The 15,149-nt window shown below is 38.0% G+C and overlaps 1 protein-coding gene across 1 annotated transcript in view; it reads right to left on the bottom strand.

Moving 5' to 3' along the window:
* Positions 1 to 1,261: 1,261 nt before the first annotated feature.
* Positions 1,262 to 15,149, bottom strand: part of TG (thyroglobulin) — a 160,568-nt gene continuing 146,680 nt past the window's right edge. Inside the window, exons 46-48 of the mRNA XM_069853184.1 lie at positions 6,761 to 6,901; positions 5,799 to 5,989; positions 1,262 to 1,716 (exon numbers count right to left, since the gene is read on the bottom strand). Coding sequence (XP_069709285.1) covers positions 1,601 to 1,716; positions 5,799 to 5,989; positions 6,761 to 6,901 — 448 coding nt within the window. The 3' untranslated portion in view covers positions 1,262 to 1,600. The remainder of the gene's footprint in view (positions 1,717 to 5,798; positions 5,990 to 6,760; positions 6,902 to 15,149) is intronic.

Raw genomic sequence — 15,149 nt, 5'->3', positions numbered from 1 at the left:
ATTGAAATTAATTATTTTTTAGGAAGCTGGCCTGTGTGGAATGAGAGTACCAAAGGTGGAATGCACAGCAGGGAACAAAATTCTTCATTTGCATATCTATTTGTAAATATTAAGCTATAAAAAGTAATAATTAAAAGTATATGTTCATAGTCTACTACAATTAAAATTATTTAGGTAGTATATTAAGCATTCCAGTGTCCATACAACAACCTTTTAACGTTTCTTCAACAGGAGCTATGGGATATTGGGTTGATTCATCAAAATTGTTAGTCTTATGACCCATTTTCCCCCAAAGTGATTATTTGACTCAGTGTGAAAATACAGACTGGCATATGACTATCCCAAGTCCATTCTCCACGATCCACAGCCCTTTTAATGTCATTATTTCACAGGGATTTGGCTGGTGTTCTGGACAATTTGATTTTTTAGAAGAGTACAATTCAGAAACAAAGATCATTAGCTAGGAGAATACGACTCAGTGCTGGGACTGAGAGACAGGAAGACTACTATAGAGAGTGCAGTGGCCTAAAATACTTTTAGATGAGTTATAATCCATGGCAGGCAGTGGTAACTGCTCATGCACTGGCAAAGGTCCCAAGCAGCAAACAAAACCTTATGAGTTGTTTTATTAAATCATTTCAATGCTGAACAATATATTTGGGTCCTACTGAAATCAATGGAAATTTTACTACTAGCTTCATGGCAACCTTTAACTTTGTGTTCTGAAGTATCATGAAGATGTAAGTGATATACTGTCAATTAAGAATTATCTGTTGCCAAATGATCTCAGCAATGAATTAACAACCTAACAAAAAATACTTTCAGAGTCACTAAAGATATCGTATGATGCACTTTTCCTTATGCTTCCAAAATTACCCTGTATCTCATCTTCTCTTTACAGAAGATAAATGTTCCATGGACAGCGTATTTTAAGTTTTAATTAATACATGCTTGGTATTATCTCTGCCATGTGTTGTGCTTTACCCAAATGATTTTATACATATTTCCACAGGTGAGCATGAGCTGAATATAGCATGTGTCTGTGCCTGACTTCATGTGAACGCACTCAATGCATACTCTTGGTTCTCTTCTTACATCGTTTTTCCTGGATTCAATCCCTTCCCATTCTGAAGCTTTTTAATTTTCTCCAGAATGTCAAACCAGGCTCCCACACCTATCAGCGACTTGTCATAGGATGAGTAATAAAAAAGAACAAGTGAGATAAGGCATCTAGTGAATTTGAGCCTCATCAGCAGGAGGACTTCTCATGGTTTCAATGCACATCCTTTTCTGGCTGATGGTAAAACAATGTGTTAAAATTTGTGTACCTGCAAGAAATAAAGTCCAAGTACTTTTGGTTTGTGTTTTGAGCTTTTATTGATACTTTATTTTTCAAATTACAGTTTCTTTTGAACTAAAATAGTAGCTGTAGGTCTATTTTGTGGCATATACAACATTTTTCTTAAAAAAGTACTTTCTTGAAAGCTCTACATTAATTATTCAGAAAGTTAATTAAAGGAAGCAACTTGTTCATCCAGTGTGGCACAGTTACATGAATGTATATTTGTGTGACAAACGCATGCAGTAGCACTGTGATTTTCTACCTGCTGTAAGCTACCTTGTCTCCCAGTGGCTGGCTCTCCTGGGTGGTAAGCCCTTCAGTGGGAGCTTCACTAGGGCTGTTTTCTGCAGATGGCTCTCCGTTACTTGCATTTCCTGAAAAGACAATATAATTAAGATTAAAAAAATGTCACATCCTTGATGCAGCAAGCTAGAAGGTTTACACTTTGTCAATGACACTTAAGAGCCTTTTTATGCAGCTATAAATGCTTAGGAAATTTTTTCTCAGTTGGCAGTCCATTTGCAAATGCTTTAGAGTAATGGCAGACCATCTAATGGTAATTAGGTATCATGCTTCCAGCATGCTTTACATAACTGCCATGGGAATGTATAATCATAGAATCATAGAATAGTTTGGGTCTGAAGGGACCTTAAAGATCATCTAGTTCCAACTGCCCTGCCATGGACGGCGACATCATCATCATCATCATCATCATCATCATCATCATCATCATCATCATCATCATCATCATCATCATAGCTTGCACTCCACTTGTGCAAGATGTGTTCTATTTTTTGTGTTACATCCTAATACTTAACCAGGCAAGAAATTTGGAGAACGTTATTTTTTCACCTGTCTGGCATACACAAAACCTCAGGCACCCACCTCCAATAGATCTATCATTCTCTTTCTTTATCTTCTACGATTTTAGTCTTCCACTCCGTTTCAGTAGTGCAGTTCTCTTAATACCACCAAACTTTGCCAAGAAATTGTATTGGCAGTGTTTATTTAAAGTATCCTAGCCAGAGCACTCTCATTACTGCACATGTCACACATACTGAAAGAATCTGTTTTCTAGTGGAGATTACAAAAAAAGAAGGTGTGAATAGAATTGGTAAAAGATGAATACTAACCACAACATTTCTGATTCTGTCTTGATTCGAAAGTCTGAACTATGAATACTGGTGCTTTATTGGGACTTTTGTTTGGCTACATGTGGTTTCTCCGAGCTAATGGAGAAGGCTTTGGCTTTGCTAGACATTGAATTTTCTACAGGTGGCATTCAGTCTGGCTAACTTGGACACAAAGTATGCCTGAATGTCTAAATTTAGGCACATGAGTTAGGCAGACAAGATTTCACTTGGAGAAGCTAAAGGTATCTCCTTCTTCACTGGTGCAACACTGCTTACAGAGGCACTTGCTTTAGGAGGACTGGTTCTGTTTAGATACCAGTTAGATGAGTAAGATATGTACATTGAATCCAGGTCTACGTGTCTGGAATGCAGTGAGAGGCCCTTATAAAGGGACTCACTGCCAGGCAGTGCAGTCTACCACAGTATGCAAGGGACATTTTAGCATTCAGACACAGTGTCTGAATATGCGTAAATATTCTGGAGCTCCTGATTTTAACTGAATTTTAAGTTGTTAACACATTCCCTGGAAAAAGCCATCCACATTTTTTTTTACACAATGGCCACTCTTCTTGTTACTCATTTTGATGTTTCCCATGGAAACCATCATGATTCAGAATATAAAGTATGTCTTTGAAATGCAGCCATGGGAACCCCACTTACTAAATCCAAACCTTTCCAAGCTCCTTCACTTTAATAAATCCCCAGTTGAATCATCAATCAAAAATGCCAATTTTACAAACTGGTTTCAAACAAAATTTTAACAGATTGATAGATCAGCTGCAATGAAACAGATTCACTTTCCTCCATAATTTGTAAAGGCACTGCTAGTAAATACCATGAAGAATCATTTAAATTATAAATGACTTTTCATAAGTTGTGTTCAATTATGACAACATATATTTCAATTATATACCAGGGACAAATGATACATTCTGTCATTAAATATTGCAGTCTGGTTACAAAACGAAACACTTGCTTCACCTTGGACAATATTGTTAGTAAATGGAAAAAAAAATTACAGGTACCTTTTATGTTGGATATATCCAAAACAACTTCTAGTTCCAGCAGTGAACAAACTAAAAAATATTTAACTTCCATTGTACAAGAGATTCTAAATATGAGAGGCTCTATTCCAGAAACTGCAGTTTATGAAATTAGGAGTAACTCAGTTTTCTGTTGGATTGTGACTTAGAGTCTAAGATATAGAGCTTTGAGCCTTTAGTTATCCCAAATTTGACATTTCTAAGTCAAGGCATTTCAAGTGAAGTAAACAAAGGATCAAGAAACAAAAAATTGAAAAACCAGTTGCAGTTCAATTTTACAACCACTGCTTTGTCTGGTTCTTCTCCATTTTACTGATTTTTTTTCTTGTTATAGATCACAGATTATTTCCTAAGCTGGGAAGATACTGATTTGAAGAAAGAGGTCAGATAGACAAAACAGGATTCATCATGGTTGAGACTGCATCAGAACAGACCCTCTATAGCACTGCACCTGGACATAAAAACTGGATTGTTTCATTAGCAGTGCCTCTTGCTGATACACTTGTGAACCCCATCTACTTGGCGTGAGGCCATAAATTGTGACCCAGAGCAACCGAGACTCAGAAGTCATAATTAAGTGTACAATTCAGTCCAAAAATGCTATCATGAATATTTCATTACATAAAACCAAGAAATACTCTTTCTTCCACGAAGTATGTGTTATATTGGACCTCATAGCTGATGAATATCTCTCCCTCAGGATGGAGTGCCAGATGTATCAGTCAAAAATAGTTTTCAGCATTGCACTCTCAAATCTAGCATCCTGTATCATATCAGGATCTTATATGATGGCCTAGCAGCACTCCAGAAACAGACTCTGGAGCAGGCAGGTAACAACAGAGGTACAGTGGTTCAGTTGCAAAGGAAGATACAGCAAGCTATCTCTGTTTCAGGGAGGCACACTAACAAAGCAGCAAGGTGATATTTGGTGACTTAAACAAAAAAAATCTGAAGATTTCAGGTCCCTTGACTGAACAGAACTGAACAGATGCCACAGTCCCACTTGTCTACTCCTGCTGAATGTGATTTTTGGAGTAATTCAAGTGATGAACATGTACTGATGGACAGAAAATTCTTTGGCATGAATTTTTATGCAACTTCCTCTCAAAAAGAAATTGAAGGTATTCAGCCATCATCATCTGAAGTTCATGCAGTCCTTCCAGCTGAACTGATAAACATTCCAAATCTCCTTTTTTTCATAAGGAATTAGTCTCAGATTGTTAAAAAGAGACCCACAGCAGGAGGTTCTGTAAGTTACTATCCTGTGTTGAGGTATGAAGCTGAAATAGGATGGATGAGACACCTATTTAAGTGGAAGTTATATGAGAAGCTTCAGTATTCCAGGGTCAGGTAAAATTAAAGATGACTATCAAAGTAAGGTGACAAGCCACGGCTGCTATGAGATGGAATTCAGTAGAATTGAATTGAGTGACTGCTTTACCACAGTGCTGAGGCCAAGAAGAGCAGGAAGGGTGTATTCACTTCTGCTTGCAGAATAATATGTTGACGTGTACTTTTTAAACCTTCTCCTAGACAATCTGTACTCCATAAATCTCAGATTATGTGATTTGTTTTCCAGAATTTGACTTAACTTTGTGAACTCCTTCAGTGTGTTTTTCTCTCAGTCTCTCAATTTTTATGTTTAACATTCAAGTATTTGGGGTTTTTGGGCACTGACAAGGGCAGGATACTGAACTAGGCAGATCTTTGGACTGACCTATGCACATGCTTTTGTGTTCTTATGCCAGTTTGGATGGGTTTAAACCTTCTCCATCTATAAAACAATCTTCCCTGGCAAATACTTTCCCACCTCTCCCTGGGATTTTATGTAAATGCTGAGAGTAGCCTCTGTCCATGGTGCTTGGTCAACTGTTGTTCCACTAGAACTGTGACTTCAACATCCATAATGCTGTGAGATTAAGTTCCAAAAGATCTAGAAGCTATATCCAGGATTGTTTAAACATCAGAATCAAGTTTTGCAAATTAAGACTATCTCAACCAGTGGAAAACCATCAAAGAGGTCAAAATATCCCCTTTGAACTTAAAAGACACTGAGGGACACAAAGAAACTGATGAAAGCACCTGCATGAAATCTCAAGTCTAGTTTTGAAGGAAAACTGTGGTTCGGCTATGTGTTGAACAAAAGCATTAATGCTGTTTCACCTATGAAAAGTATTTTTCCACACTGGCATAACTATAATATTAACAGGACTACAGACAGAGGAAAATATTAAGCAGATAATTTCAGTTTTATTTAATTACAGTAAACATGCTGCTCACCTGTGGATGCTCTCAGTCTTCTGATATAATCAGACCAAAAGGAACAGTCTGCTTTTTTCAGTCCTTTAAGAGTTGGCAAGGAAACAGTGAATTCCTTGTAGTTATCACCATCATCATTTGGCAGATACATAGGCCATGGGGGCATCGCCCCTGACATTCTTCTTGAGAAGCTATAGGGGTAATTTGGATTTCTATGGGAGCAGGAGAAATGATCATTAGAAAAGAACTAGATGAATAATAAAAAGAAGAAGGAGATCAGCTGGGTCAAGGAAATGTGTATTTAGTCCCTCTGATAAGTAGGATTCAAATTCAGTCCAAACTGGTGAATTGTTCACTGTGTCTCACCTGACAGTAACTTGTAAGTCAGGTTCACTTCCTATAGATCAGGTACACAGAACCTGTATAGACATGGGTTCAAGAACACCCTGAACATACCGCAGTCCCAAAGCAACCCAAGGTGCTCTAATAAGCATGTAATGTCATGTTTCCCACACTTGCTTTCCAAAGAGACTCCTCATTCTTGAGCACAGGCACAGCACAGTGAAGCTGAGTTATTCACAGGGTAGGTGGTAAACGATATGCTGTGTCTTCATGTGCTTTCCCATTTCTACTGGGAACTTAGCCAACTTAGCCAAGACTCTTCAGAAATGGGGTCCTAGAACTAAGCTCTGGAAAAGCCATCAAGGCCTTTGTAGCTCACGTATATTTAATCAGAATTTGCAGCTGTTCCGCAGAGATAAAATTCTTACTAGATTCTAGTTAGGTGTCATACCACAAATCTTTGGTGTCTGGTTGACAACTTGGACATGATTTTCCAGCAGTGTTGAACAAAGCCCCCCTCTAGGATTACAAATTTCTAGAAGAAATGGAAGCTCCTTGAGTGCGGGCAGGATCTGGACTATATTCTCTCTACTCCTTTCCGCCTCCCCAGTCAAAACAATTCTTAAATGGCACACACTTACCCAGAGTTTACAAAATTGGAGATATACTGCATAACTTGCAAGGAAAGACTCTTTTCTCCTAAAGTAAATTGTTCTTCGTATTTTGGGTAAAATGGCAGTCCAAATGCATATTGAACATCCAGCAAGAGCTCTTGACCTGGACTGAAAAAATATTAATATGAAGGCAATTAAAACCATCATTTATTTATTTGATGGAGAAAGGGTGCTAATTTAATTTCAAGAATAAACCAGTTTTAAATAATTAATGATCATTAATTAGAGTCTAGAGAGCTGTGGAGTTTCTTCAAATCAGAACATAAAAGAAGAGCAAGCACTAAATAAGAGAATTTTATATTAATATAGTCTCTTTAACATCTATTACAACAGGAAATTGTGGAAGATGGCAGGGCATATTTTCGAAATTAACTGGGCATATAAGAGAAAGTGATAGAGTGAAAAAGATACTTGGCTATTCCTTAAACACCTCTTAAGTTTTGTACAGATTTTTGCTAAAATTAAATTCAGATAGTGGAAGCAAGTGGTGACATGGAATCTGGCAGCCACGATGGAAGGTTAATTATGGTTTATTTCGCAGATTTGGAATAAAATCCTGCCCCTTCTTAACAGCAATTGGAGTTTTTCCATTGACTTCACTGGGATTTCATTCTGCCCCAAATCTTTGAATAAGGAAAGATGTAATAAGAGATGTTTATGAAGATTTCTTTTAGACATATTTTTAATCCAATTTCTTTGCTGGCTGGGTGGTTTTGGTTCATATAGTTCTCCTCAAATTTTATCCGGCAGTCAAGTCAAAACAGCTTGAGATAATCACCTAGATCAGATTTAAGAAAGAATACTCTTGCTAACTTCCATGTAATACTTGATACATATAAGAAGGAATATTTAACAATTCAGAGACAAGATTGGCCAGGCAAAATAACACTTGTAGGGCCTAGCAGCGAAAGTTACACAACTCAACATATTCAAATCCTACAGAAGACCAGTGGCAACCTCTACTAATAAAATTATAACTAAGCTATGCTGAATATATACCTTTAAATCACAGATCATAGGAGACATTTTTGGTAAGGAGTCCAACTGCATTTTCTGTACTCCACATTCAGACAAAAGCCCTGGGAGAAGGAACAGATGTCTGTAGGACAAACAAATCCCTGATCCACTCAGCAAGATTTCTTCTGCAGTAGCTGCACAGGTTGCTGTCAAAAGGTGGCACAACTGAAACTATTTTATCTTTGGACATGAAATGCAGCAGCACTGATTTGACCCCGATACTGCTTCTAAGAGAATAAGGCTTGCAGTGCAATCCATTATGGGCAGGTGGACTGAAAATAAGATGACTCCTCTACATTTTATGACTGGTGGCACCAATAGCTCTATTTTGAAAAACAAACACACAATGCTCTAAATCAAATACATCTTCGGTTGTATTTTCCTTCGTCTTATCATAATACCTCAGTAATACTTTGCATCTGGAAAGTGAATTATTCACAGAAAAAATGTAGAACTGAAACAAGATTAAAGCATATTTTTCTTCCTCAAATGTTTATAGAAGGATTAAGCAAGATCATAGTTTAATAATTTTACTTAAAAAATAATTTGCTTGGCCTAGTATATTACAGCAATATTTGGTGTCGGTATTGAAGCAAAGGTACTATATTCTTCAAGGAGCTGTTTTGGGAGAGGGAGAGGAGAAATGTACCTGTTTAGGGAAGGCATAGCAGACATGAACTCCACTCTAGATCTAAAATGAGTGAGCTGGGACTTAGAGTTTCCCCTGAAACTGACTGCGTTCTTAGCCCTTATGTTTCTAGAAGTGAAATCTACTGTCACAGCCCAGACTAAAATTCAGTAAAATCCTAACCAGAGAACATATTAGGATTGAAATTATTTTCACATCTGCAATAGTTTTGATAAAGAGACATAAAGCGGTACAAAACTATAATTCTGCAGGTTTCAGTATTTCTGGTTGATGCTATCACACCCTGGCCAGGGGGGGATCAGTAGTATGAGGATAAGAAAGAAAACATAAGACTAAGATGGGAAAGAGGCACTTATAAACGTGCATGCACAGAACAGCTGTAAAGACAGCTGTGAAATATCTAGATGGCAGTGAGACTGAAAATATCAGGAGAACATTTCCCTCTCCTCTGCCAAACTCTGATCATCATCCATTGATACCAGAGAGGAGTGTAAAATGGCCAGATACACCCAAACAAAGAGTTTGGAGTCTTGTAGGATCTCTGAGCATACTCAAAATAGCAGTGGGCAGTGATACTGGTTTCACTGGAAGAAAAGTGGAGTGAGAGGAAGGGAGGAGTGACAGAAAAGTATTTATATCTTTGATGTTGCATATTGCTAGCTCTGCAGGATTGCAGTTTTCTTTGCTGAGCTGCTCCAAACTGCAATTCTGAAACCCCAGGGTGCCATATAAGTGACTCAAAAGCCTCAGCTCTTAATGAGGAATTGCAGTGCCCAGCAACTGGTGGACTTCAGAAGACAGATAAATGGAAGGACTGCACAGACAATGGCAAAAGGGATTTTTAAAGTATTTTTAAGGATGGAAAACTAATACCAACTAACTTCCCCAACAGAAATCTCTTTCAAGGAACATATCTGTGATTTTAATAACAGCAGTTTATGTAGTTACAAGTAAGGATGAAATCTTGGCTTTGGTGACTTCATGGGACTAGTACTTCTTGGCTATCCATAATCATAGTAGTCAGAACAGAAGAACACGACCTGGAAAATTACCATGCTTGTCTACATTAGGACTGAATGCACAACTTGGAGCTGGGTCTGCAGAGACCTCACACAGTGATCCACTGTAAATTGGGACATTGTAATTGGGATTCCTGTATTGTGTTCAGTTCTGGAATCTTCAACATAAGAAGGATATAGAACTGTTGGAATGAGTCCAGAGGAGGAATACAAAGATGACCAGAGGAATGGAGCACTTCCCGTATTAGGACTGGCTGAGAGAGTTGGGGTTGTTCAGCCTGGAGAAGAGAAGGCTCTGAGGAGATCTTATAGCGACCTTCCAGTACCTAAAGGGTTTGCACAAGAATGCTGGGGAGCTACTTTTTACAAGGGCATCTAGTGATAGGACAAGGGGGAATGGGAATAAACTGGAGAGGAGCCGATTTAGACTAGACATAAGAAGGAAATTCTTCACAGTGAAGCTGGTGAAGCACTGGAACAGGTTGCCCAGGGAAGCTGTGGATGCCCCATCCCTGGAGGTGTTCAAGGCCAGGTTGGATGGGGACTTGGGCAGCCTGATCTAGTGGGAGGTGTCCCTGCCTGTGGCAGGGTGTTAGAACTAAATGATCTTAAGGGTCCTTTCCAACCCAAATCATTCTATATATCCCATTTTGAACTTTATCCTTGTTGTAGGTTTGGCTAATTATTTCATACTAGAAACTTATTTTGATGGTTAAATACTGACTATAGCTTAATACTTCTCTGTTTTCTTTCTCTTCAATTTAAAATTAGTCCTTACTCTCCTAATGTAACAATTTCAACTAATCTCAATCCCTTCTGAGCCACAAGTTCTATTATTAGCTGGCTTCATGCAGTTCTGGGTTCTTTTTAAAACTCCACACACAGATAGAAGCCAATGTAACTTAATTCAGAGTTCAAATGACATCTTATACCATACCAAAATACCAAGCTTCCCACTGCTATCCATTCATTTAAATTTTAAAATAACAAGGCAAACATAACTCTGGTAGAGTTCAGCCAGATTTACCAGTAAACTGCTCAGGATAAAAAAGCTTGCTGCAGAAGAACTGGTTTCTCATTAGTGAATGTACCAAAGGGATATTTATTTATCAGTCTTTTTAGCTGTATTTACTAATAATAATTTCAGTCCTCACAGAGCAAACCCAACTATTGATGTAATATTTTTCTAACATATGGTTTAGAACAATAAACTCATGTGTAGCCACAAGTTTCCATTTCTTTTTGTGCTTTCTTTTTTTTTTTTTACTAATAACATCACAAAAGATCCAGACAAATATGAATTTTAACATACTAAAGAACCTGACATCACATTTTAAATAGTATTTGTGAGGGATTTAATTCATATTTTCACCTCAAAATTTATTATATGTTCATCCTTACAAACTATTTTAGCTAATTTTCCTCATACTGATTTTCATACAATTTTATATACTCAACCTATTGCCTGTTCTATGATACTAGCACCTTCTTTTTCACAAGGCAGATGTTTTGTTTTTTGCTGTTTTGGCATTCTGGGTTTGGAGTTTTTTTGTTCGTTTGTTTAGTTATTCTTTTAATGAATGAGAAGTTTAGGACAAATATAGTGTCACAGATCCTTGAGAAAGCCCTAGCCTGAAAAACCCTCACTCCCAAATTATCTTTAGTCTCCACCAGCTTTGACTAGATATATTGGCCTAAGTTCCCACTACTTTATGTGATATAAAGCCAGGCTACATATCCAAGCAAGACAGGCCTAGGAAAAATCTAAGCAGATAACTTTGGAGGCTTAAGTTCCCAGCCCCATCACACTGGGGCAGTAGCATCATTAGTGATAAGTGGTCTACTGGGCAACTCCTTTCTTCTTCAGGGCCTGCATAAACCTTTCAGTTAATCTAGAGCATTGCAACCCACCCTCTTCAGGAGATGAAATAGAGAGATCTGCTTATTTTAGTTCAGCTACAACGATTGTCGGAAAAAAAGTAAAAGGAATAGTGTATTCAAACACACATTAGTCACTAAATTTAGCAGGTATTGGCAACCTGTGACAGATTTGTGAGATAAGAATGCCATTAATCCATTAAATGTGAAAATATCTGAGCATAAGTGTTCATCCTAACAATTCTGTGTTAGAGATGTGATCATGGCTGGACATTAGGAAAAAATTCTTCACAGAAAGGGTCATTGTTTACTGGAACAGGCTGCCCAGGGAGGTGGTTGATTCACCTTGCCTGGAGGTGTTTAAGGCACGGGTGGACGAGGTGCTAAGGGGCATGGTTTAGTGTTTGATAGGAATGGTTGGACTTGATGATCTGGTGGGTCTCTTCCAACCTGGTTATTCTATGATTCTATGGTCCTGAGTTCCTTGCCTCATATTCAAGACTCAGTTCAGTATCCTTTTGGCAATGATAGGTCTATCACTAGGAAAACCAAACACCTATCCACTGTCACGTGGCTTTGGTGAGAACACTTACATGCTAATTGGATTGAACAGCATAGGTGAAACCCAGACTCACAGAGTTGGTGATAAACCCCCCACTAATTTGAGTCAAGATACAATTTTTTAATAAACATGTCGCTGGAGAAAAGGATATGGTTTATATATAAATGCCACTGTCTGTATGATTTTGTGGCCTCATTCTGTGTTTATTTTCAGTAAATGAATTTAAGTTTTTTTTCCAAGAATTATTGAAAATACTAAATGTGGTTGTTTGCACACATCTACATTCTCTTCGTATTAATACCACCAGATTTGCAGAATGGTGTCAAGTACCCTGAGCCATTAAGGGACACCATCTCATCGGTGTCATGGGAGAGGAGCAGCCTGCCAATACTGCATGTAGCCTGGACCAATATGTTCATTTTGATGATAAGAAAAAATAATTTTTAAAAATTTATACATAACCACACATCGTAGGAAAGGAAATGGTACGTGATCACAGGGAGAAAAAAGTAATCAAAAGACAGCTGAATATTTATAGAAATTTAATGAGCCAATGTAAGGTCTGCTGTGACCTCTGCAGTTCTAGTGATGCATTTAGCCCATTGTGACTCCTCACATTACAAAGTCCTGCCAGACAAATGGGGGAAAAGCATGTGAAAAACAGATGAATGTTTTTTTTCTTCTTTTCAGGAAAATCAGGACATATGGAAAAATCTTAACTCCTAACAGGACTGAAGAGCCAAGTTTATCCACCTTTGTCCCAAAAAAACCCTATAGATACATGTGACTTGCAAAAGTATCCTGCAGTTTGCTCTGTCTTTTCCACTCGGATTACTCCCAATACACACAATGTTCTACTTTGCGTTACAGCTGTGCCAGTTGAAGGAAATGAAACTGAAGTAGCAGATAATAAATTCAAGAACCTGAAAGCTCACCCTAATTGAAAAAAAATAAAGTAGATCTTAATGCAGGAAGAAAGCACTTTTATCATCTTGTCAGAACTCCTCAATAATACAGATTACAGAACTTATTTAGGGAATTACTATATAAAAAACCTAGTAATAGGCATATTGACATTTGAGTGCATCCTTGGGGGACAGAAATTTATTCATTTGTTCAGTATACCTACTCCTGAGCTGAGTGAGGGAATGAATTTCCTTAAAAATGTGATGTATCTATCCAAAGACCTTGGATCACCAAGGAAGACCTCTCTAGGTATATGGTCTTTGTGCTTATCTTCCTGCTTAAATTTTGTGGGGACAGCCTGTCCCCATGCAGCATACGCAGTTCCAAAAGTTGTTTTGTACTTTTTGGGGTCTTTTAACTTAACTTTGATTAACTTAACTTAAGCTGATTTCTGCTTTTTCTGAGTTTAGTACTTGGCCTTTTCGTTTCATGGCTAATTTCCAAAATGTGAAAAATCTACTGAATCATAAAGTCCCCTAAACCACTCTGTGGGAAGAAAAACAAATTGTCTAGACCTCAAGTCGTTAGCAACACAAAAACTGTCTAAAGACTTGAGAATGCCGTGATGTGGTTGAATCAGTGGGAAAATGTTTTCATAGCTGAAGTTAGCATAATGCAATAGCTAAGGCAAGTGGGATGAGAGGCAATTCCATCAAGAGGAGCAAAACAACTTTTAGGAGATGAGAGGGGGTATATCTTTATAGAAAAAAAATTAGAAGCTGTTGTTGCAGCAAGTGCACGTAGCTACCTAAGGTCATTTTGGTGCCTGCCCAGATATGGAGGCAATGCGCATCTTATTGTCACCACTTTTCTGGTATCTTACCTGCCCTCTGTGTTTAGATGGGTTTCTTTGAAGCCCAGAGACATAACTTTCAGTCTGCTTCCACAGCATCCACTTCAAATTGTAGGCCCCCAACCTATGGGGTGTTGGTACTCATGGACTAAAAGCTACAGTCAAGGGGAGAGCCTCAAGCTGACAACAAGCAGCAGACAGCTTAAAGGACTGCAGAGTAGTCTCCCAGAAATATGATTATTATAAAATCAAGAGAGTAGAAAAATCTCTTTTAAGTAAAATGATATTAAGAACAGCCAGACTTAACACAGCGTATAAATACTAAACAGAAAATGAAAATACTTTGCATAGTGGAACGGGTTTGTACACATTTTCATCAGTCAGAAATTCTCGCCTTCAGTTACAGGAATCATAAAAATTGTGTCACCGAAATCCAGCCAACTATGTGAGCATTGGCATGGAGCAGTCTTTGAACAACTCACACCAGCGTACACGAGAGCACACAGTCAGGAGGTGAAGACAGCCTTTATTAAAATGACTCAAAACAGACAGCACCTCATTAATTTTGGATGAATCTGTGCATTGCACAATGGTTAACAAAAGATTTTGTGACAATTATTATGGTAAAGTAATGACTATAATATAGGGCCTCATTAAGTCCCAGTTTAGACCCCTTCAATGACAAGAACGATAGTTTTCCATCTTGCTGCAGCTGATAGTCTGACTCCTCAGTGAGCAGAACACCGATTTTATCCACTGTCTTTAAGGCAGCACATCTGGCATCAGTGTGACTTGGAAACTACTCTTACATGGCAAGCAGTGCTACTTCATATAATATGCAAAAATCATCCAGAAAGCTCTAGAAGGGTTAATGAGGCAAATCTTTGTACAGTTAATAATATTTCCTTGTTAAAACATATTTCTCCTATCACATATTTCCTTCTGTAACTAAAGATATACTCCAGCCCTCACCACTAATACTAGACAATGCTGAGCAGTTGCATTCCTCCCACATTGTTTACAATGAGTGTTTACTCCAAGACCTAAATGTTCTCAAAAAGAGAGTGAGAAATTGGCATCTGGATCGTGTATATGTTTTTACCACGGATCATTAATGCAGGAGCTGGCTATGCGTCTCACTCCTTATTCAAATAGGAACTGAAGACTAAAGCAGACATGGTGTCATGCCAAGCTGAGGAGAATGCTACCACATGGAAGGAGATATTAGTTTGCTCTCTACAAGGTCTGTTCACCTACATAAAAACTGTCAGTTCATGGTTTCATGCAATTTTCCACATATGTCATAGATATCAGTCAAGAGTGGCCTTTTCAATCCTATCCCATATCTATGCACGCTTGAATGTGTATACGTGTACACATCTTAGAAACATCCAGTTGTGAGATGAGTTTTTGTTAATTGAATTCTACTGGTAAAAAAAATCCTCCCTGTTTAATAACTTTGTTTCTACTTT

The sequence above is a fragment of the Phaenicophaeus curvirostris genome, chromosome 3 (assembly GCF_032191515.1).
Source record: "Phaenicophaeus curvirostris isolate KB17595 chromosome 3, BPBGC_Pcur_1.0, whole genome shotgun sequence".
NCBI classification, from domain to species: Eukaryota; Metazoa; Chordata; class Aves; order Cuculiformes; family Cuculidae; genus Phaenicophaeus; species Phaenicophaeus curvirostris.
Note: the sequence above shows the minus strand (reverse complement) of the source record. Positions and strands in the feature narration are given on the sequence as shown.